General features: G+C 33.7%; 2 protein-coding genes across 4 annotated transcripts; both read left to right on the top strand.

The window, feature by feature from the left end:
• LOC107455577 (cytochrome P450 2A6) lies at positions 1–22,588 on the top strand. Of its 3 annotated transcripts, none has more exons than XM_087163147.1 (7): positions 1–77; positions 10,706–11,070; positions 13,817–14,150; positions 16,503–16,696; positions 18,210–18,473; positions 20,394–20,567; positions 22,224–22,588. In XM_087163147.1, the coding sequence occupies exons 2-7, from the start codon at positions 10,725–10,727 to the stop codon at positions 22,388–22,390; spliced, it is 1,479 nt and encodes a 492-aa protein (XP_087019273.1). In that variant the 5' UTR covers positions 1–77; positions 10,706–10,724; the 3' UTR covers positions 22,391–22,588. The 3 variants fall into 3 exon arrangements, with proteins under 3 accessions (XP_087019273.1, XP_087019272.1, XP_087019274.1); XM_087163146.1 differs by having other exon boundaries at positions 10–81; XM_087163148.1 differs by lacking the exon at positions 1–77 and adding an exon at positions 9,876–10,397.
• Vhl (von Hippel-Lindau protein) lies at positions 28–2,488 on the top strand. The gene is made up of 2 exons (XM_016073204.5): positions 28–593; positions 1,069–2,488. The coding sequence occupies exons 1-2, from the start codon at positions 275–277 to the stop codon at positions 1,200–1,202; spliced, it is 453 nt and encodes a 150-aa protein (XP_015928690.1). The 5' UTR covers positions 28–274; the 3' UTR covers positions 1,203–2,488.
• Positions 22,589–23,708: the final 1,120 nt, after the last annotated feature.

The following is a 23,708-nucleotide window of genomic DNA, read 5'->3' as shown; positions in this document are numbered from 1 at the left end:
AAAAGCTGCAATTACTGAGTATGGTTAGTTCTTAAAACATGTCATAATGCCAACAGCAGACTTCTGAATAGAGTTGAGCAAGTATATTTATAATTTTTTTTACTATTTCTTACTGATTGTTCTTTTTATTTATTTACTATAAAACTTGGCGTTTACCAAATATTTGTTTAACTTTTTTCTATAAAAATGTGTATGTTTAAAAGGAAATTAAGTGTGATGGCTTAGAAAAAATTTGCAGAATTGTACTGATAAATTGTAATCGGCTTGAGTTTTAATGGCAAGAGTTGTAACTGGATTTAGATCTGGGCCATCACGTAAGCCCGTCACATTATTCATGTGCAATGCTAGCTCAAAAATAATCAATATCATTTGGTTAGATTATTATGGCAGGGAAACGAATTATGGTGTATTGAAACCGACCTATCAGAAAAGGATCTTTTCGTACGAAGGTCACCCCTGGATTTGTCGGGAAGTATCAACAAGACGCAAATTTTTAATGAATAACCAAGAATTGTTTATTCCTACTGCAGTTCCTTGTGAAGACCCTGAAAAGGAAGAAAATTTACCCATCACCGTTGTTATAACATCACCACGTAAGTATAAATGCATTTTTTCCCAATTTCATTCATTAATTGGGGATATTTCCGTATCTAGATCTGTCATGCCAACTACAATCGCCAAGGTGCCTAATAGAATTTAAACTTGTAATTTTTTTTTAAAAAAAAAAGCATGTAGATGTTTCTCCGGGGGGTGGCTACAAGTTATACCTTTCCAGTTGATCCCTTTCAGTGATGTTTTAAAGTCTTAGCAATTATTCTGTCACAGATCACAATACGGAAATCTTCCCTGTGGTGCTATCAAAGAAAGGCTCTAAATTTTTCACTAACTGTGAAATAATTATTGCAATCGTAAATCTGCATTTTTTAAAATTTTTCATCCCAACTGCATACTATGTCTTTTCGTATTATAAACAAATGTTTATTTTATAAGAACTATATTATTTTAGACTGTTTCCCTTTTAATGTTATATTCATTTTCCTGAAGTTTTTTGCTTTCTTTTTTCTTCAGTTCTCTCATTGCAAGATCTGTGCATTGATGCAGTTGTTGTTTGTTTATCATCAGAAGATCATGTTTCTAGTTTAAACATTCCTGTTAAGTTATGTGAAGACATTCAACACGGTTGGCGAAAAGCTAACCCATAGGATTTGATACTCGATTTTTATTCCTTACGAAGTATGTGTTTGTGAGAAGTCTGTATGTGTGGAACGAATCTCTAACCCTATAAATGTTGGGCCTAAAAAATTTTTTGACAGCTTTATGTTAAATATGTTTTTTATTATAATGTTTAATTGGATTGTAGAAAATTTAATTGATTAACATGATAATTAAAATGTACAACGGCAGTTACAACAGTTAAATTAAAAAATATATATAATTCAGTTTCATCTGTGCTATGGACCTGAATAAATTTCTTTATTGTTTATCTTTGATGGATCACTGTTTGCAAATATTTTATGGTGTGTAAAACTGAATTTTAGCTATTGGGTTGAAAATACAGTGAATTCTTGATCGATGGTTTCTTTGTGGGACCACTCATTATGAATGATAGTTGTGAAAAAATGACAAATGTGAATCAGTATGAAATACTGACCTGAAAATGTATTAGGAGTGAAAAAAAATTGATTTACTCAAAAATCAAGAAAGTGATTGACTTATTTATAATAAATATTGAAAATTTTGTCGAAAAAATCATGTACTCATTTCAAAAATATTTAAAGCAAATAGACAAATTTATTTATTTAAAATATTTAAAAATTTTATTTGAACTCACTGTTTTCTTCTCAGCGGATTTCAGATTTGTAATATTTTATTTTCTGCATGTTCCCATGAATTCAGAATGTTTCATACAGTTGTAAAGGCTTCAAGGAAATTTGCAAATGTTGGCTAGGGGACCCTTTCGCTGTCTTCGTTGGTATCACTATGAACTTTTTCATTTTCTGCAAGCATTTTATGAACTGTCAACTCCACAAGTTTCAACATTTTCATCAATTAAAGCATTAAAGCATTTTCATCAATTAAAGCATTTGAGGTTAAAATAGGAAGTTTGAAGCATTATCCCCAAACTGTCACAAAACTTCATGCTCATCATCATTAGAATCAGGAATTTTCTTCTCAAAATAGAATAGCTTCACTTTTTTTAAAAAATGTTTCTGAACAATAACGGGGGGAATTTGCTAGTATTAAAAACAATCTATTAAGACGATACGAATTTTATTGCACACACATTTGATGCTTATGAGAAAATGAAAGATGCAGGAATGATAGATTGAGGTTCAACTGTATTTATTAAAATATGTATACATGAATTAAAAATCGTAAAATGCATGCAGTAACTCCCAAAATAAAGATTGATGACGAAATCATGCGAATAGGCTCTTTAAAAAAGAGATATGCTCAAATAAGTGGTGTTCTTCAAAGAAAAAATATATAAATGGAAAAAGAACATCATTTCTAGAGCGAACTATCTTTTAAACTTATGAATTTTTTTTATTTTATATTATTAATTTGAAATTCTTGGTGAAACCAGTCGTTGCCGATTTTTTTTTTGTTGAAAATCTCAAATGAGAATAGAAAAATTATAATAACTTTTTTCTTCTCTGATGCGCAAAAAAGACATCTTTAAAAAAAAATTCCTGCTGAAAAAGAAAAAATATTTTTCGAAAAATTATACAAAAATGAAAATTGAAATTTTTCCCTTCCCTAATAAAAAATATTTCTGCAGAAACTCTGTAACGTTTTGCGGGCAATTCTGCCTCAGGGCATGAGTAGACAGAAATTCCATAAATATGTACTCAGGACTAATAAATTCTGGACAGTTCAAAAATTTTTCAATCATTATTTAATTGAATAATAAAAAATTAAATAAATAATGGACAAGAAAAAAAAAGCCTTAAAAAGGTATGTTTCTTAAGAGATTTTACCGTTTTCTATCTGATTTTGTTACTTAAAACTATCATTTCCACAAATTAATTAGCATATACAGGCCTCTCAAATTATAAATTCAAAAATCATTCAGATTTTTGCTATATGCATTGTAGATACTGTTTTAATAGAGACAGTTTTTATTAGATGGTTATTACCTAGATTCAGATAGTTTTTTTTAATTCAATTGTCAGTGGACAGTATTTAAAGGTTTAAAATTTATTTAATTATTTTTTGTGTGCCTATTTTAATGACTTTTGAACATTGACACTTTGTCTATTTATGAATTTAAATGGATATTAAACATTTTGTTCAAGATTTTGAGTAATTGTCAATATCTGTTAAATTTTTTGCCTCTGATGGCAACATTTCATAAACATGTTAATTTGTCATGAATCCATAAAATCTTGAATATAATAACATTGAACAAAAGTTTTTATTTTATCAAACTACTTAAAATTTTATTGATTTTCTTCTTGTTTACAATGTGTCATATTTTCATTTTTGAGTCCCTCTGGTACAGGGTTGCAAAGATGCCAGCCTTTTGCAAAACATCCAAGTTGGTTCATTTTTATTAAAAAGAAAAGCTTTCTTATGAAAACGATGACCTTGATTGGCATTTTCTGCATTTTGCATTAATTAATATTTTTTTCACTAAATTCAATTTATTGATTACTATTCCATTGAAAAATTTAGCTAAAATTTAGTGTGATTTTATGATGTATCTGATGTCTAAGCAAATATGAAAAAAATATACTATTATAGCTTTTGTGACCAAAAAAAATTTACAAGTTGCGTAATATCACGATGACTTAAAAGGTATTTCCATGTCTTTAAGTTGCAGAAGTTTGACTTTTAATTTTCTGAAACAAAATTTGGGTTTCGTTAGCATGAATAATTTTAGTTTTTATTTACAAACTTTATGTTCTGTAAAAAAAAAGTTACATTTCTGTATTGAGCTGAAAGCAGAACAAATTCACTCTAAACATATTACAATCACATTCCAACTGAGTTTTAAATCTCTGTGAAATAAAGATTTTTCAAAAATCGTACTAAATCTTTTTATCAAGTATATTCTATAAAACTGCAAGATTTATACAAAATGATAATAATAAAAATATATTTGATTGTAAAGTTGGTAAACTGGTTTTTATGGTTCAAAGTAGTTTAAAATTATTTGTTCTTCTCTAAAATTTAAAGCTGTTTCTTTGAACTAACAAGTTTTGAAAGTGCAAAACTGATGCTCCATATTTCTCCTAACATCCAGTTATAACACCATAATTAATTAAAGGCATTATGATTCTGTTATATTATCACAGTTTTTGAAAAATATCTTGATTTAATAAAAGCCAGCTTTTTTATTTTACCAATTCGTTTTTTAAGTGGTTAGAACCGAGGGGAAAAAAACAATTTGTGTTTTTTTTTAGCCTTGCTTAATTCTAATAACCCTGCTCTGACATGTATGAAAAAATTTCATTAAAGCTCTGGGACACATATTTAGACTATGTTAAGTGTTTGGATTGTGCACTTAAGATGTTATTATTGAAAGTTTGTAACCGTGATCATTAAGAAGACATTAAAAATAAAAATTTGTACTGTGAATAATTGGCATGAATCTAAAACTGATTGAAAAAAAATTGTATAATAAAATTCTGACATTTGTTCTGTTAAAATTCAGTGTGAAATACTCATGTTTATCTTGAAATAAAGTGTATATTTTTAGAAATTTTTGTATTTCTTTATAAATTTTAAAACTATATCTAAAGGCTCAATTGTGAAGTTTTGGCATTAAAATCTCAATTACTTTCAATCTCTCTAAACTCAAGCTTCAAATAATGGCAAAATTGTGACTTCATTTTGAAACATCTAGCTTGAAAGAAAGTAAACAGTAATTTTCATTAGAGCCGTAACTATGTCGGGGTACGGCCCCGATGTCCAAGGGGGCCCCATCTGAAGGGACTAGGACTGGGCAATATTAGAAATTATATATCGTGATGCATCGTCAGTTTTGCATCGCGATATAGTATTTTTGAATTTCATTTGCTTTAAGGCACAGAAAGTCAGATTTCTATCAAGACTTCATACTCAGATTGATTTAAATCAATTTATAAATTTGAAGATATATATGTTTTGCTTAAGAAAGATATAAAATAAATTGACTACGATGAACAAATCTTACTTAAAATATTTATCGAAAAAATGTGTGTAGATACAGAATGAAATATTTGCACCTCTTTATCGTTTATAAGGTATAAGCAGTCTTAATTTAAGTTAAATACTTTACTAAGCTTTTAACTAGAAATCAAAGAAAGTTTAAAAAGATAGGTTTATGAATTATTTGAAAATCAGTTAGTTTAAGTGAATTAAACTTTGAAAAAATAAAAAGTTTAAAACCGTAAAAAATAATTTTACTAAATGAGCCATATAAAAATAACTTTGATAAGTAGCAAAATTGAAACTTCATATGAAATTTTTATTCTGAAATTAAAAATATCAGCATTTCCGAATGTGTTATAAAGATGCTCTGTTTTTTCGAACGACATTGCCCCCAGTACTAAAAACTCTCTCTGACGGTACACTGGAATTATACTGAAGTTTAGTTATTCGACAAGACTAAGTCAAGTAAAATTGGTAATTTTGGAGAAAAAAAAGGCTATTCTTTCTCAACTTGGAAGTTATGCACCAAGTAGGAAACTTTATTTTGTTCGGAAATTGAACTAAATGGGCGAATGATATGCTTTTTGACATTTGGAAAAGTAAAGTAAAAGTATAAAAATACTATTTTATTTCCAATATTCACTCTATTTTCCGGGTAGAATATTTTCTTCCAAAATAGTAATGAGAGGTAGATCAAAGTGTTTCTCCCCTTCTGAAGTTTCGACGTGCGCAAAACTAAGGTCAAGAAAAAAATTTTATTTAAAAAAATTTCATCTTTGAATCAATTTTCCAAATCAAAAACATTGTTTTGCAATGAAATAAAAGTCAGGGACGAAAAATCTGCTTCGCATCTTCCGAAATCTAGACATTAATGGAATAAAATCAAGTGAAGTTGGAAATTTAAAGTTGGTTGAGTTATTGAAGATTCTTGAGCTCCAGGCTAGACCATGTGAAATATGGCAACGATTACAATTTATCTATCATACCGTTAGTTGGTTCCCTTCTTGAGGTTTCATATCCTCTTTCACCTGCAGAAATTAATCACTACGTGGTTTCGCATGCTCTTTGACTTGTAGGAGTCCCGCAGTGGACTGATCGTTAAGACACGGTTCCCAGCAGATCTCCGAAGTCAAGCATCATTGGCTGCGGTCAGTATGCGGGTGGGTGACCACTTGGATCAGTCTGCGTAGGGACCGAGGGTGTGCGGTATTGGTCCTCGTTAAACTGTGCTACCGTAAAGTGCTCGACTTTGCGCGCAGGTCGTCGGGCTACCGAAGCGGGGGTGCCATCCCCTCCGCAGAGGATCAAAATTGTGATGGCATGTCTTTGGATCATCCTCCGGGATGTTTCCCAGACCGTCGCCAATAGCCCATTGTGCAGCTCTAGTACGACGTAAATTAACAACAACAACAACTTGTAGGAATTCATTGCTCCGCTGTTCCACATTCTCCTTAAAATGCAGGAACTCATCGCTCCGCGGTTCCACATTACCTTGCAACTGTAGGAAGTCATCGTTCTGCTGTTTCACATTCTCCTTAAAATGCAAGAACTCATTGCTCCGTGGTTCCGCATTCTCTTGCAACTGCAGGAACTCATCGTTCCGCTGTTTTACATTCTCCTGAAAATGCAGGAACTCATCGTCCCGTAGTTCCACATTCTCTTTCAACTGCATGAACTCCACATTCCGATGTTTTTTTACATCCTCCATAAAATGCAGGAACTCATCGCTCCGCGGTTCCACATTCTCTTGCAACTGCAAAAACCCATTATTCCGATGGTTCACATTCTCTTTCACCTGCAGAAACACATCATTCCACTGGTTCACATTCTCTTTTACCTGCAGAAACTAATTGCTAGGCGGTTTCACATACTCTTTCACTTGCAGGTATTCATTGCTCCGCGGCTCCACATTCTCCTTTACCTGCAGAAACTCATCATTCCGTAGTTCCACATTCTCTTTCACCGGCCGGATCTAATCCCTACTTGGTTCCGCATGATTTTTCACTTGAAGGAATTCATCGCTCCGCTGTTTCTCATTCTACTTAAAATGCAGGAACTCATCGTCCCGCGGTTCCACAGTCTCTTACAACTGCAGGAACTCATCGTTCTGCTGTTTTACATTCTCCTTAAAATGCATGAATTCATCATCCCGCGGTTCCACGGTCTCTTGCAACTGCAGGAATTTATCGTTCCGCTGTTTCCCATTCTCCTTAAAATGCAGGAACTCATCGTCCCGCGTTTTCACATTCTCTTACAACTGCAGGAACTCACCGTCCCGCAGTTCCACATTCTCTTGCAACTACAGGAACTCATCGTTCCGTTGCTTCACATTCTTCTTAAAATTCAGGAACTCATCGTCCCGCGTTTCCTCATTCTCTTACAACTGCAGGAACTCATCGTTCTGTTGTTTCCTCATTCTCTTACAACTGCAGGAACTCATCGTTCTGTTGTTTCATATTCTCTTTCACCCGCAACCTGCAGGAATTCATCGCTTTGTGGTTCCACCTTCTCTTTCACCTGATTTTCAGTTTGCCGGGGGCAGGGATTTTTTTTAAACTTTTCTTTTAATTTTGCTTAATTTCTTAGAATGTCCATTTTGCTTAGCGTTTAAAAATTAATAAATAGAATTCATCTTATACTTCCCTTAAAAATATTTTTCTAAATTAATAGGCATGTTATTATTCAACAAAAGTATGTTTAATCATATAGAAGGTGCAGCAAATTATAATGTTACATATTTATATCTAAAATATTTGTTACTAAGTACGCAAAGTCAACACACTAAACAGATATTACAGTCTATTACTGATGTAATCTGTTTCTACATTATATAGTCAGTCAGTTCTTATAAAAAAATATTGCAGTTATAGATAAATTTGTAATTTATTGAATAAATTGATTATGTTCATAAATAACTGTCTAGCCTTATATTGTTTACGTAATTTAGTTTGATTTTTATGATGAAATATTTTTTTGTAATTAAAAAGATTTACTAATTTGATAGTTACTCTGCACACGAAATTGACTAAAAACATTCTCTTTCACCTGCAGAAAACCCATCATTCGCTGGTTCACATTCTCTTTTACCTGCAGAAACTAATTGCTAGGCGTTTCACATGCTTTTTCACTTGCAAGAATTCATTGCTCCGTGGTTTCACATACTCTTTTACCTGTAGAAACTCGTCATTCCACGATTTTACATTCTCTTTCACCTGCAGTAATTCATTGCTCCGCGGTTCCACATTCTCCTTTAGGTGCAGAAACTCATCATTCCGTAGTTTTACATTCTCTTTCACCTGCCGGAACTAATCGATACTTGGTTTCACATGATCTTTCACTTGAAAGAATTCATCGCTCTGCTGTTTCTCATTCTCCTTAAAATGCATGAATTCATCGTCCCGCGGTTCCACAGTCTCTTGCAACTGCAGGAACTCATCGTTCCGCTGTTTTACATTCTCCTGAAAATGCAGGAACTCATCGTCCCTGCATTTGCTCGACTTCACGCGAAGGTCGTCGGGCTACCGAAGCGGGGGTGCCACCCCTTCCGCAGAGGATCAAAATTGTGATGGCATGTCTTCGGATCATCCTCCGGGATGTTTCCCAGACCGTCGCCAATAGCCCATTGTGCAGCTCTAGTGCGACGTAAAGTAACAACAACAGCAATGCTTGAAGTAATTTTATTCATAAAATTATGGGATGTAAAGCATAAATTTACTCTTTATGATAGATCAGTAAATTTAGTTTTTGTACTAAGATATCTCTAATAGACAATAAAAATCTCTTTCTAATATCCATAGAGTATGTACAAATGGTATCTAGTAAAACTCCTTTAAATATCAATGTTATGGGCTGGATATCTCATGAATATCTGTGATAAGTCTAAAATATCTGTCAGATGTCTCCTGTGGGTGCATGTAAACTACCTTTGCATCTACAGTTAGTAAAGAGAGATTTTGAGCTCGCTGATAGGATTTTTTCGGCAACGCCTTCTGTTACGTATGGCTATTTCAATCTGATATGCTTGTTATTTTAAGTATAGAGCGATTTCTGCAGTTTATTTTCTTCTTCAGACTTGAAATGTCAGTTTTTTCGCCTGCCTTCTTTATTTAAAAATGAAATAGAAACTATTTAATCTAACATTGTTATACTTAGAAGCAATGTTCCAAATTTAGAAGATTGGAACAAATGGGTAAAGGAATTTAGAAACAGACAATACACGAAATGGAATGTCAGAACTTCGAAACCTTACGGACAAAGATTCTCACATAATGGATCTAAATTGCATGGGTTTTAATTCGAAATTTTTGTTCAATTTGCACATATAGTAAATTTATTTCTGAAATTCAAAAGCATGATGTGCTCCAAAAATTGATAAATCTTTGTTGTAATTTAATATTACTCTTCCTTAAAAAACGCTTTGCTTAATTCTTAAGTTTTTGTTTGTTCTGATATAGTTATTAGCTAATTCTATTTATATATTAAAAAAAATTTCATTTCTTTATGCAAAGAATAAGTCTCTATAACTTTTTTTTAAATCGACTTTTGTTAATTTTAAGCATATTTATTTAGCACATAGCGCCCTCTTTTATTTTAGAATTAAATGAAAAAATCTGCATAAATAAAGTATACAAATCTTAGAACTTGTAATTTATTTCAAATATTTCCTCGTGTCAGTTAAATATTAATTCATTTCAAAAACTATTAAGCTTTATCTCTTACTCTTTTCAGCTTTTAAGCTTTATCTCTTACTCTTTTGACTGAAGATAATATACGAAATATATTAGAACTGACTTATGATTTGCATTTTGTGAACAAATTACGGAGAAATAATAATAATGAGAAGCTACAAAATGACGTAACAGAAGGCTTTGCCGAGAAATCCGATCAGCCTGCTCAAACTGTAGATGTGAAGGTAGTTTACTTACATGTCCCTTGGATATATAGCAGATGTCCCAATATCTGTTGTACTTCACACAGATGCGACCTCTGGATTTCTGACACATATTTCATGGGTATTTTGGAGATCTCTGGTGTATTTGGAGATATCCAGCTTTTCTGTGTACAAGAGATATCTTAAAGATGTTTGTGACAGTGTGGGCTGGAAATCATCACCCCGCTGTTCCAAATCCTCCTCCACCTGCTTGAATTAGAATCTTCCATCGAAATGGGCTACAGGTGACTTAGAGCAGAACTCTATACCAATGACAACACTTCGCATGCTTTCACCATTTGCTTGTGAAGAATCATAGGAGAAAGAAGTACGTAAGTTTTTGTTTTGATTTTTCAATAGATTAAAATCTTTTAAGTTAGGAAACTATATGGAAATGAAAACTGCATAGTTCTAAAAGAAAGCTTCATGCAAATTTAAAAAAAAAATTTTTGACAATCAAATACAAAAAGTATTAAGAAAGGGGAAAATATCGTCTGAAAGAGGAGGGGAGGGAAGGATCAAAGGCATGGAACCGGTCTTCTCCCCAGATGGCGTTTTCGAGTGTTGCGATCGCGAATAGATATATAGAATATTAGGCTTGCATTTTTTCATCCTTATGGATTTTATTTTTTTTAGGTCTCATCTCTGCTCAAACATGTTCGAATACGTTGATGGCATAAAGACTGGAACTGCGGTTACACTTCTAATCACCATAGTGGTTATTATTGCCATTTTTTATCTGAAACAATCTAGAGGTCTGCCGCCAGGTCCTGTTGGTTGGCCGTTTTTTGGTTATTCACCATTCCTCGAAGATGAGACATGCCATCGTACTTTACACACACTGCAAGTAAAGTATGGTGATATCTACAGCTTCCGGTTCTGCGGTGCTCTCTACATTCATTTGGGAAGCATCAAAGCCATCCGCGAACTCCATCTCAACAAGGCCGACTATTTTGAAAAGTGTACAGATTTCAGTGTACTCAATTGGGTTTTTAGTGACGGTACGTTCCCTCAAATATTTATGTTTTGTATGACTTTGGTGCGACTATACTTTTTTTTACTTTTAACGAAACTAAAGCTCATTTCTTAGTGCTTTTTTTTACTCGTAACAAAACAAAAAGTATTTGGGTTTAATTTTCTGTCCTGTAACAAAAGTAAAGATGTTTCCTCGTACTTTATTAACTGGCAACGAAAATAAAAGTACTGTTGGTTGAACTTTTTTTATTCTTATGAAAGTGAAAGGTATTTTTCCTATTCTCTTTTTACTAATAACAGAAATAAAAATAGTTTTGATTGAACTTTCCTTCTTGTAACGAAAAATTAAGTACCATTTCCGTGTATTTTCATTACTTATAATGAACATAGAAGTACTTTGGGTTGAATTTTTTTCTTCTTTTGACAAAGCAAAGGTACTTTTTTCGTACTTTCTTTACGTATAATGAAAATAAAGATACACTACACTTGATAGAACTTTCTTTTTATGTCTCTCAAATAAGTAACAATAAATAGAGATTATTTATTGTTACTGAATTTATTGTTGTTTTTATAATAGCCATATTTGATGCACTAAGATTTTCCTTACTCTTTTGCTAGAAAAAGGAGGAAATTGAAAAAAAGTAAAATTTAAAAAATAATAAATGTCTATTTTAATTTAAAATAAAATGAACTAAAATAGTTGTGTATGAGTAATTAAGTAGAACTATTTACAGCTATTAGCAAGGGTAAATGAAGTTAAATCGCCCCGAATATAAGAAAGCCATTTCGATTACGAATTATGACATCAAAATTTAATGAAACTTTTAACTTTTTTTTTTTTGAAATGATGTGAACTTTCCCCCATGAAAATAAAAAATTTCAGAAGTTTGCCTATACCTTTAATTGTACTTCTCTGAAGAGAAGTGAATTCCTTTCCTTTCCTTGTAATATTAACTGCACAACTGCTCTACTGGGATATGACATGTTATTACCGTGAACCACCAATAAGTGTTTTACCCTACTTGTACTTTTATACACTTCGTAGTTCTAAACATCTTGAAAGTGAAATGCCGTTTGGACGATTTAGAATACGCATACATATTTATGTTTAAAATTACTTTTGACGGTTGAATAGTATTTCTTTAATTTTGAATAACTTATGTTAGACTGCACATTTCTTTCTAGCAAGCGTTTTTACATCAACAATTAAAATATGAGCTAGCTTAGCCAGCTTTATTTTTCTCAAAATTTTGTCCCCCTTTTTTAAGAGAAAAAACTTTTGTTATGATGCTGTTTCCATAACAGTGCATTGCTGAAACAATGAAATCAATATTGCTTGCGAACAACACAATATAGAGTGATGAAAAAAAAAATCGCAAAATGACCCAAAATGCAATATATAAGTAATCTGTAATAAAATGCGCTGTGCTAATCGGTTTAGTCGCTCAAAAGTTTAAAAAGAAAGTTTAATTTGTAACAATGGAATTTCGTGTTTTCAATACTGCGCCCCAACTACTAAATGAGGACGAAAAGTGGCAATTGTTTACAAGCCACATCATAAAATTCTGTATACTGTAGAGAGAAAAAAAAATCCGATTCAAATCAGTGTTTTCGCGAGTTATTAGCAAACGTAAATAGAGAGATACTTTTGGTTTTATATACGAGGGCCGTTTTGTTTGCTTGCGTCGTTCTTGCCGTTCCTTGGGAACAACTGTGCTCAGTTACAGCTGTCTAGGTCTGTGTCTTAAAATGTTAAAAATTTAACTAATCACCCTTTACGCATGAGGTACGGTCAGTGGTGCGTTTTCAGTCGGCAAAAAACCTGTCTGCTGCTGCATACATTCACCAATAGATTTGTGACGTTTACGAAGCTTCCTACTGGCAGGAAATTTTGCTACTCTATGACAATGACTCTCTGCACAGCTCAGTCCCGAAATTTATTGAACTCTTTTAACTGGGAAGTTTTGGACCACCTCTCAATACAGCCCAGATCTTGCGCCCAGTTATTTTCATCTTTTCCAATGTTTCAAACATCAATTTGGGGGGCAACCAGTACAACGAATGCGTGAAAGCGGTCGTGACCTCCTGGTTATCGGTGCAGACGGCGAGTTACTATGAAGAGGGTATTCTAAATCTAGTTGTAAGGTATGATAAGTGTTGCAGCAAACTTGACAACTATTTTATTTTATATTTTATAACCGTTGTTGAACAGCCGACCCAATTTTATGGGTTTACGACTACTAATGTTCAACTCCGTAGCCTTGTAATTTTGAACCCAATCCAGAAGACAAGGGAACTCCTGGATCGAGTATTGGGAGAAATTTTGCCTTCGTGGCGAACTTTCTGATGGAGCTAACCCGCATTTGCGTTACACGGAGAGGAAGACCACGCGAACCTCCCACTGTTAGCCTGACGACAAGGGGACTCTAACCCATGATCCGTTTATCACTGAGGATCTTTCACGTCAGCATTGTGGTCGGTGCAAGCCGGATGCGGAATTCGTATCGACTGGGATTCGAACCCAGTTCGCCTCATTGGAAGGCGAATGCTCTATCCCCTGAGCCATCTCGGCTCTGGCAACTATTTTGAAAAAAAAAAAGAAAAAGAGAAACGTATGTAGAATCAAAAAATAAATTGGCTTCATGAAAATTTTCTTACGTTTGGTTTTCATTTTCAGACGGCCCTCGTATATAGAGAGAAGAGATAAATTAAAATATGCAGCAGCCATTGGACATGGAAGAAAAATTTGCCTAATTATTGTTTCTTTTTAAGGAGTTGGAGTAATTAATGGAGAAGCATGGAGGGTTCTGAGAAAGTTTACTCTGCAGCATTTCAGAGAGACGGGAATGACTACCATCAACAATCACGTGGCAGAATCGATGTACTCTTCGATTCAAGAGACCATCGAATACCTGAGATCCAAGGATGGCGGACCCGTAGAAATTATTGAGTTACTGACAGACAAATGCAATGCGATCTTTCGTTGCTGCATGTTTGGTAGTACCAGTATTACCGAGTTGGAAGTTAGAGAAATCAATCAATCGTTTGGTCATGTTATGTCATTTATGACCCTCACTAATCTTCTTTATACTGGAAATATATCACGGTAATTTAAATTTTTTATTGCTTTTTGATTAGTTTTGGATTCGAAGTTTAAAATTTTTTTCACTTTTAAATACCATTCTTCCCATTTCGGAAACTCGTTCTTTTTTCAAAAAGATGTAGATTGATAGCTTCAATAAATTCATCTTCAATAAAGTCTCGGTTTCTTATAGATGGTTGACCGTGTAAAGCTAAGCACAGATGGCGCCAGAGGTTAAAATTCATCGAAAGGCTTCTGGGATACTACTTCCGATTCATTTCTATGCCTAAGCGTGAGAAAGCGCACCATCCAATATTATTATACTTGTAGTGTTTACAATATAACGCATCTTTTCAATTTAAATTTCAACGAAATAAACAACAAATAAATTCGGAAGACGCCGCAAGCATGCTATGGCCTGCAAGATGCTACCTAAAAAATAACAAACTGTGATATTTACACCAATATAGCCAAATAAGGGATAACACTCAAAACATGATAAACTTTACACTTTATGTTGTGATAAAAAAAAAATAGTGCATGGAGTCTCTCCGAGCGGAAGTAGTTAAACTTCGTAACCTGCGACGTTAATTGTAGAAGAATCAGCAGTCGTAGAAGGATCACTAGTTCTATTCAACGACTCTTTTTCCTGCTCCGCTCGCTTCCGTGCTCTGTAATCACGATAATATTGTGCATTTTTCCCTCGTGGACCTCTTGAACCAGTGGAAGTGCTTGTGGTTGCCTCATCGTCTCGCCCTGGAAAATGTATTTGAATTAATGATGTATGTGAATGCGTCATAATGTAATTTCAGAAGAGAAAACCTAACAATCAATTGATATTCACAAGAGACCTACCTTGACATAACCTTAAGTTCGTCGCGTTGTCCGTGGGATTGTTTTCACTCATTATTTACAATTGTTATCCACTAAATTTGAAAATAAAAAATACTACCCTATTAAATTATATGTGTATCAAAACAAACTTAAAAAAATATTTATAGAAAAACAATACTTTTATGACTTTTATTATTTTAATGCTAGTGAAAACCAAAACAATATGGAAATAAATGAGGAAAAACTGGATCCTACCACATGATTTCCCGGCCAATAAAAATGTAGCGTTAAACGTTTAACGCAACCTTGTTGGAAGTCGCATAAGAAGTATAACTTCAAAAAAAAATTATGTTCACAGTCATTTAGAATTTATAAATTACAGAAAACTCTTATGAGTGGTAAAATTATGCGTCAATTTAAACACAAATCACGATAGTAAAACTTCCTAGAATCTTAAGCCTGTTCACACATCGCCTCGTAAGCATATAATATAAGCGGAGGGATACACCCGAAGTTTTCTAAATTTTTTCCGGTTTTAGGAAACTTGTTATTGTTTACATTCAATTAACCATCCATAGGTAGTCCGATCAGACCATTAATCAAGCAAACCAGTTTAGAAAGAAAGAGTAAAAAAGTAATAGGAAATATGTATAGGTCTTAAAATCTGCTTAATAGGATGGTTTTGTTTTATTTACTTGCCAACCGCCGTACAATATATTAATTGCGCAATTAAATGAGACTGGTTCACTTTTTAAATAGTCTGTGCAGTCTACTTATAAAAAGGCGGAGGCTGACGGGAATAAAAATAAAAACAAAGTGTTGGTCGGGTTTTCATAAGACTTGTGTACAGTGTATAAATTTAATTGAACATTACAAAAAACATTCTCAAGTTTTTCACTCTTCTATACACTTGTGTGTCATGGCAGAGTGGCGAAGCAGGAAAATCTGAGACACTCTTTATTTCAGCTTTTTTCAAGATTGGCAGCTCTTTCAAATCCAAAATCAGTGTGTTCGAATTTAATTCTCAGGGAACGTGACGTAAGTTTTTCTCTGCGATGTATGACGTCTCATGAAAAAAGGGAAATGTTAGTCATTACAATCGGTCCCTTAAATTGGTCGAGAGAATAATATGGTTCTCACGGTTAGTAAAGAGAAAAACTCAAAATGTTAATTTTTGCGTAGTTAAAATCTAGAAATAGAACCAAAAGAGCGGATGTGAATAATAAAGTGTGAGAAAGATTTTAATTTTGAATAATAAATTAAGAAAGAGAATTAAGATAAAGTATGGATATAAAAATAATTGTTCAAGCTTTTTTATGTTACATTACTTTCCGAAGCCCCATTTGAAAGGAAACATAAAACATAGAAGGTATAAAAATCATATTCTATACATGAAATGCGAAATAATTTATGAACAGCTTTTGCGCTTGCCCAGGTTAGGTTTTGTTATATTTTGTTTTATCTTACAACTGTATTATAATAGAGGAACTGTTGTATGTAAAGTTCTTTCTTTTCAAAAAAGAAATATAATATTTTTTTTAGTTATTTCCTTCTGCCTTTAAAGCCTGGATATGGAGAAGCATTGAAGCATCTGAGGTCCATGGAAGGAATCCTTGAGAAAGTGGTGAACAAAGCGAAGCATAGGGAAGAGAACCCAGACGATTTCATCAACGCTTACTTAAAAGAGAGAGAGGATAGGCATTCGAAGAATGATCTAACAGCAAAATATTTTACTGGTAAATCGTTAAAGTCAGTGCTTAAAAAAGAACTACTCAGATTGGCTTAAAGTAGAGGGTGTTTCGTTCCGAAAACAACATTTTTAGAAACCTTACCTAAAACGAAAACAAAAAAAGTGTTGCAAATTAAGACTTAAGTGAGGAGGAAAAAGCGTCATCGAAATCTAACAAATTATTGTAAGGTCCAACCTACCTTAGTAAGTAAATAATAACTGAAGGAAATAGCTCATAAACAATAACAGTTTTTACTGTAAACAAAAATAACAATAAACAAAAAAAGTTCATTAAATGATTCCAGATGAATAATATCATTCCAAAATATGGTTACAATTAACCATAAAACAATAGTTATCAAATCCAAGATAAATAATGATGAGCTTAAATGAAAAGTTAAGTGAGAGAGGAACGGGTGCCGATACCAGTGAAACTCAAAATCGCCAACGGCGTCAGCACAGATGTACTGAACCAGTTCTGGATGGTTGACAAGCTTCCTAAAGCCGGAGGAAATTTAAAAAACTTCCGGTGTTAGATTTATTGAACGTGTCTGATTGAATGTCACTGATGGGTCGGTGAAAAACTTGCACCAGCCCATTGTTCATATTTAACTTTATAAAATCACACTTACATGTATTGGAAATTACTAAATAAATTCAAATAAAATCATTATAACATAAATAGACACCAACAGATTAATTTATTTGGATTAAAATATATGAAAACGGACAACAAAATGACATGATCTGATACCTGCTTGTGAGCATTGCAAGCATAATATTGGATGGTGAGTTTTTTCAAGATTAGGCGTAAAAATCGATCGGAAGTAGTAACCCGGTAGTGTTCCGACAAATTTCAACCCCTAGAATCATCTGAAAACTTTTGAAGCTGATTGGTTAAGGTAGGAATAACTTCGATGGAAAGTCGAACATGCTCTATTATCACCCAAGGAGTTGGACCAAGAACTCAAAACAAGTTTCCATCAATTTCAATCAATCTTCATCCCAGAACTTGGTTTATATGAAAGTCCTACCAGCGCACTCCATAAAGGCACTACCACGTGTACTATAGGGCAAAATTAGGAAATTTCGCTACTGACCTGAATTGTAATTGCGGCCAGCCTTTGAAGCGGGTGGCCATTTTTTATTTACTTTTGAAACTCTCGATAGTGTAAGTCATTTCTTTTGAAGCATGTTGTAAACATTACAAGGTTCATTTCTAAAATTACGATAAGTTTCGTGAAAAGTAATTTTCAAGATATTTTATAAGAGTCATAAAAATTCTTTATTAATTTAAAATAATTGTGATAAAATGCACATGGGGTAAATTTCGACAAAAAAAAAATCGAGTGTCGACTATTGTTTAATCATTATTTTTTATATTTAGTGATTCTGTGGCCGGTGGCGACTGTTTATTTCGCCCTATAATGTGTATGGTCTTGTTGTGTAGATAGATATCCACTTTTAATAATCTTCTGAAGTCAGGAGTCCACTCTTTAATAACTATTCTTCTTTTGTAGACAGGGCCTTGGTGTCGACTCTATTACAATTTGTCGGTGATGGAGTGTTGAGCGTAGCTTTCTTCGTTTCTCTCTTCCTGAAGCATGTCTTGGAAGACGAAGATATTCAGGAGAAGGTGTACCAGGAGGTGAAGGAAGTCGTTGGGCTGGAGAGACATCCGGCCCTGGAAGACAAGAGTCAGATGCGCTACACCAACTCACTCATCCATGAAATCATACGCACAACAGAGTATTTTGCTGTCTTTCCCAGCGCACAGTGCATCAGTAAGTAACAATCTTCACCACCCGATTTTCTGTGACAGATCGTTTATTTATTTTATAACCGTCGTTGAACTGCCGACCTAATTAGAGTTTACGGCTACTAATGTTCAAATCCGTAGCCTTGTCATTTAAAACCCAATCCAGAAGACAAGGGAACTCTTGGATCAAGTTTTGAGAAAAATTTGCCTTTGTGGAGGATTTCTTGATGGAACTAACTCACCTTTGCGTTACATGGTGAAGAAAACCTCCCACGGTTAGCCTGACGGCAAGAGGATTTTAGCTCATGATCCGCCTACCACTGAGGATATTTTACGTCAGCACTGTGGTCAGGGACCGATCAAGACAAATTCAGGCCCAAGGCCCACCAAATTTTCTGGGCCCCTCACAAGATATTTTGAAATTAAATTACTGAAGAGTAGTCCTAACAATGAAAAAGAATCTATTGAACTGCATGATTCAAGAGAAACAATCTGAGAAATTTTGAAAGCAGACAATTGAAGATTATTTTTCTAAGATAAATTTTACGTATCTATAAATTAGAGCAAAATATAAAACAACAAAACAATGTTTATGTCAAAATAAAAATAGTTTGGTGGCCACAAACAATTGAAATCAGTGGTTTTTGCTACAAGTTACTGATTTTTATTTAATACTGTTTGTTGTAACACTGTTTTTTTATTTAATACTTAAATCAACACAAAGCTAGCCCACCTTTCATTAAACTTTTTGCTAATTTTTGAGGCCCCTCCGAAATTGTGGGCCCTAGGCCCATGCCTATTGGGCCTAGGCGATAATCAGGCCCTGACTGTGGTCGGTGGAAACTGGATGCGGAATTCGTATCGACCAGCCATTGCTGGGATTCGAACCCGGTTCGCCTCATTGGAAGGCGAACGCTCTATCCCCGGAGCCACCACGGCTTAGTTCATTTATTAAGGTCAAAACCCAACACCATTCTGATAGCTCAATCCTAATTTGAACTCTGCTGTAGCCAAGGAAAATAAATGCCTTCGAAAAACAGTCTTAACGTCCATCCACAAAAAATGGTCTATATAAGAAAAAAGTAGTAACAAATGCTTGTTTACACCAAATGAATATTTTTTACTGTTACTATTATATTTTTTATCAATCTGCGTGGGGACCGAGGGCGTGTGGTATCGATCCCCGTTAAACTGTTCTACCGTAAAGTACTCAACTTCGTGCGCAGGTCTTCGGGCTACCACAGCAGGGGAACCATCCCCTCTGCAGAGGATCAAAATTGTGATGGCATGTCTTCAGATCACCCTCAGGAATATTCACCGTCACCAATAGCCTATTGTGCAACTCTAGTGCTATGTAAGTAAAGTACCTATCTACATACCAGATCCAAAATAGAAATATTCTAGCGTAATTTAGAGGCTGTGAATGGCAACCAGTTGTTGCATGCGGGCGATTTGTATTCCTATTAGTTGCAATACAGTAACTGATGGATCCAAGAGGAATGAATATTCAGTAGGCAGATAAATGAAGTGACGTCAGTTTAGACTTCTCCATATAAAGAAATACAACTATTGAAAAAAAAAAATTTTTTTTTAAGGAGCTGTAAATAGAAAATTAAAATGGTGTTTATAATAACGAAAGCTTATAACTTATTCACTTAAATATTCCAAAGGTTTTTTCTCATGTGTGTTTAGTCCAAATTTCTTTTTGCTTGTTTGAATTCGAGATTGAATGAATAAGTGTCGCTAATTAAGTATCATAGTAAATTAGTGTTTCCAAAACGATTAAAATTGCACCTGGGTGAGTGAAAAATCTGATTATTACTTCATAAGGTATTTTGGGTGATTCGTTTTCCTTTAAGCCTGGTTCTAAAATGGTATGGCTCCAATATGAAGAAAAACTACTGTTTTGTGATTAAGTGTTTGTGACACGGTTAACCTTTTTCAGAAGAAACCACTGTACGAGGGTACAGGATTCCTAAAGGTGCCATCACACTGATGAATGTGTGGGCAAGCCACCATGATCCTGATATTTATGAGAAACCAGAGACATTCGATGAGATGCGCTTCATTTCTGAGGACAAGAATCAGAGACCTGAACTTCCGATACGTTTTGGTGTCGGTAAGTAGATTGGCTTTTATGTCAGAATCATAATACAACATCTTCGAATTAAAGAGGGTTGGAACTTTAATTGCGGAAATTAATAAGTTCTACTGTGCTGCGCCAGCATTCTGTACAACTCACTGCCAGTGATCGTAATGAAATGCCCTCAATTGATACTAGTCCGAGTGTGGTCTAATGCAGTGTTCCCCAACCCCCGGTCCGTGGATCAAATGGTACTGGGCCGCCCATTTCATTGCAACTGAATTTAAATTCCTAGTTTTATACCCCAAATTAAAAATATTTGTGTTCCATTAAAATTTTATTTGTTTTAAAAAAGGGGGGCCCCTGAAGGTAGTATCATAAATTTTTTAATATTTGTAATGTATTATTGTCTCCTATTACCCCCATATGGAACCGTCTCATTGCAAATGTTGAGGGTTCTCATTGATTTAACATTCTAGTATGTTAAAATGTTAAATCACTTTATACTTATTTTTTGGTGTAACTGTATTTTATTTCGAAGGCATGTTTAAATACAATCAAATTAAAATTAATAAATCAAAGTAATCTTAAAAATAAACAATCAACGCCCTCCCAGCGGGCCGAGGTAAAATTATCAAACTTCGACAGGTCCGCGGTGATAAAAAGGTTGGGGAGCACTGGTCTAATGGGTATGGATGGTGTTTTCAATATAAATAGCATCAGTCTCGAGCTCTTGACCTGCTCTACTTCCGATTAGAAAGTATACAACTGCTTACTCCAGCTTATTCTACGAGGCGATAATTTCGTTTTTAATAAAAGAAATAAATTCTGAGTTCAAATCGGCTGTGCTTCATGAGATATTAATCATTCCTGATGAGTTTGCAATGAAATTTTTTTTTAGTTATTTAGAGATGCATTGTTAAAAAAAGGTGACATGGTTGATAGATTTGATTTGACTCCTTTTTACTAGTTTATTACTGTTTGTTCTTGGTGCCAGCTGTGCACCATCATACGTTAGTGGTAGTATATTATTCGAGCTGAGAGATTGAATTTAATTCTGCAAATTGTCATTTAGGTTTAAATTTCGAAGTTGGTATAGTGTTAACAAGGTAAACAGTCTTTTTTTTTTTTTTTAAATGTCAATTCTTTCGTCTTGAAAGGTCAGGTTTTCAAATGACGATTTTTCTTTCAATCAAGTAACAACTATATACACACGTATACAAGAAATACTGCTCAAGTTGAGAGCCAAATAAATACCTTCAAAACTCACCAAAAACTGGAACCCGGAAGTATAGGGAGTCAAGAGCTTGCAGCGCTCCCTAGAGTAGAAAACACATTCATACACTAGCTCAGGCAGTCACATAATTATCACGTTAAAACTCTTAGACTGGGTTTTTCTAGTTACAATGCACTGTTTAAAATGGCTGACTACTTATACTAAAGGAACAAGTAGCTAACATCCAAGCAAATATTTAACCATCCACCCATGTTTATAAATTATCTATTAAAACTTACTAAAAAATAAAACACTCTCCGCTCGAAAACTTATTTATTATGCGTATGTCATTCGTAAGCTTGTTCTTGGTATTTTAATAAGTATTAAAATTATAGTGCGTTCAAAATATTTCTTGTCACCCTGCAATTTATCTAAGTATAGGTCAACATTGTTTGGCTGTATTTTTTTTATTCCAGGTAAGCGGAATTGCATAGGAGAAAGCTTTACAATGGCGCAGGTTTTCTTATTTTTGACAGCAATCATACAGAAATTCAAACTAACCGTCCCGAAAACTTCAGACATTGGCGTTCTAGAATTGATGAAGAATGGAAAAATGGAAATTTGTGCCAAACCCAGAAATTAAAGAAGAAAAAAAAGATGTATATATATACATATACCAAACACTGTTCAGACATGTGATTGCTGGAAGAAAAAATTATCTGAATTTTTTTTTTCGTATTATAGTTCGTATTTACTTTTTATACAAAGAAGATAAATGGCTACTCTCATTTTTATGCATACAGAAAAGAATATATATAAATAAAAAAATGTTACATATTCATTTTTTACACTTGTAAATCGTCATCGTATAAAAAAATAACAAACTCTGAAATCCACGGCAATAATCGAAACAAGTTTAATAATAAAACTAATTGTATGGACAACGAAATCGCACGAATCGGATGCGTCAATAAAGGGTTCTTTAAATGTACGTTTCCAAGAGTTATAATAATACAATCAAAAATATCAATATACTAAAACAATTGCGAAAATTTGTAGTAATAAATGCAGAATAATTTATTGAAAAATTTATCTCGCCAAATACTAAATACTCAGGTACGTGAATTTATAACATCGAGATTTTAAAAAAATCAACAGCATTAACTGGAACGAAACACTGCGCACAGGATTTAGCACAAATCGACTCCGTCAAAAAGTAATTACTCAAATATGTGAGTCGAATTCCTCGTTTCTTAATAATATCGAATTAAAATGTGGGAATTAAAAAAATCACGTGAATTTATCAGAACTGAAAAAGTCGATTAAAAAAAGTGGTATCGTTGCGTGGCAAATAAATTCACGAATTAAATTTTGCGAGTTGTAATGATAATGTACAAACAATATAATGATTAAAAAAAACATTCGCAGCAATAAAAGATTGAAACACCTCCAGGGCGCGTAGCCAAATCTTTGAATCAAAAATAAGCACTTTTTAAAAACTTTTCGAGCACTTTACAAAAATTTTCAAGCACTCAAAAAATTCATATTCAATCAGCGATATCATTGAAAAGCAAAAACTTTTCATAAACAGTTTTAGCGCTAAAAAAAAAAAGAAGAAAGAAACAGACGTAAATCGAAACAATCCACATCATCGAGTGAATTCAGCTTGACCCTGAACTCAGAACAAAAGTACCCGTACCCCCTACGTCAAAAAAGTGCTAGAAGTAAAATAAAATAAAATAAATTAAAAAAAAACATTTCATAAGGATCAGATATTCTCCATCCGAATTGGAGCACTCGGGTTTCGGTTTCAAGTGTGCGTGCATGTGCAAGTCATAAAGTGGGTACGACATGAAGTCCGCGTGAATGATTACGTAGCAAACACCCCATTTTTCATGAAATGCATGGGATCCACCAGATATCACTGAAGGGGAAAAAAATATTCGGGGAAAAAAAGCACT

Source organism: Parasteatoda tepidariorum, chromosome 5, assembly GCF_982258835.1.
Source record: "Parasteatoda tepidariorum strain Cologne lab strain chromosome 5, Ptep-v5.0, whole genome shotgun sequence".
NCBI lineage: Eukaryota > Metazoa > Arthropoda > Arachnida > Araneae > Theridiidae > Parasteatoda > Parasteatoda tepidariorum.
This window is presented reverse-complemented; position numbering and strand designations above follow the sequence as displayed.

Coding starts and splice junctions, on each gene's coding strand:
- Vhl (XM_016073204.5), top strand. CDS start 275: ATGGCAAGAGTTGTAACTGGATTTAGATCTGGGCCATCACGTAAGCCC. Junction 594..1,068: donor CGTTGTTATAACATCACCAC/GTAAGTATAAAT, acceptor TTTTTTCTTCAG/TTCTCTCATTGCAAGATCTG.
- LOC107455577 (XM_087163147.1), top strand. CDS start 10,725: ATGTTCGAATACGTTGATGGCATAAAGACTGGAACTGCGGTTACACTT. Junction 11,071..13,816: donor CAATTGGGTTTTTAGTGACG/GTACGTTCCCTC, acceptor TTTCTTTTTAAG/GAGTTGGAGTAATTAATGGA. Junction 16,697..18,209: donor AACAGCAAAATATTTTACTG/GTAAATCGTTAA, acceptor CTTCTTTTGTAG/ACAGGGCCTTGGTGTCGACT.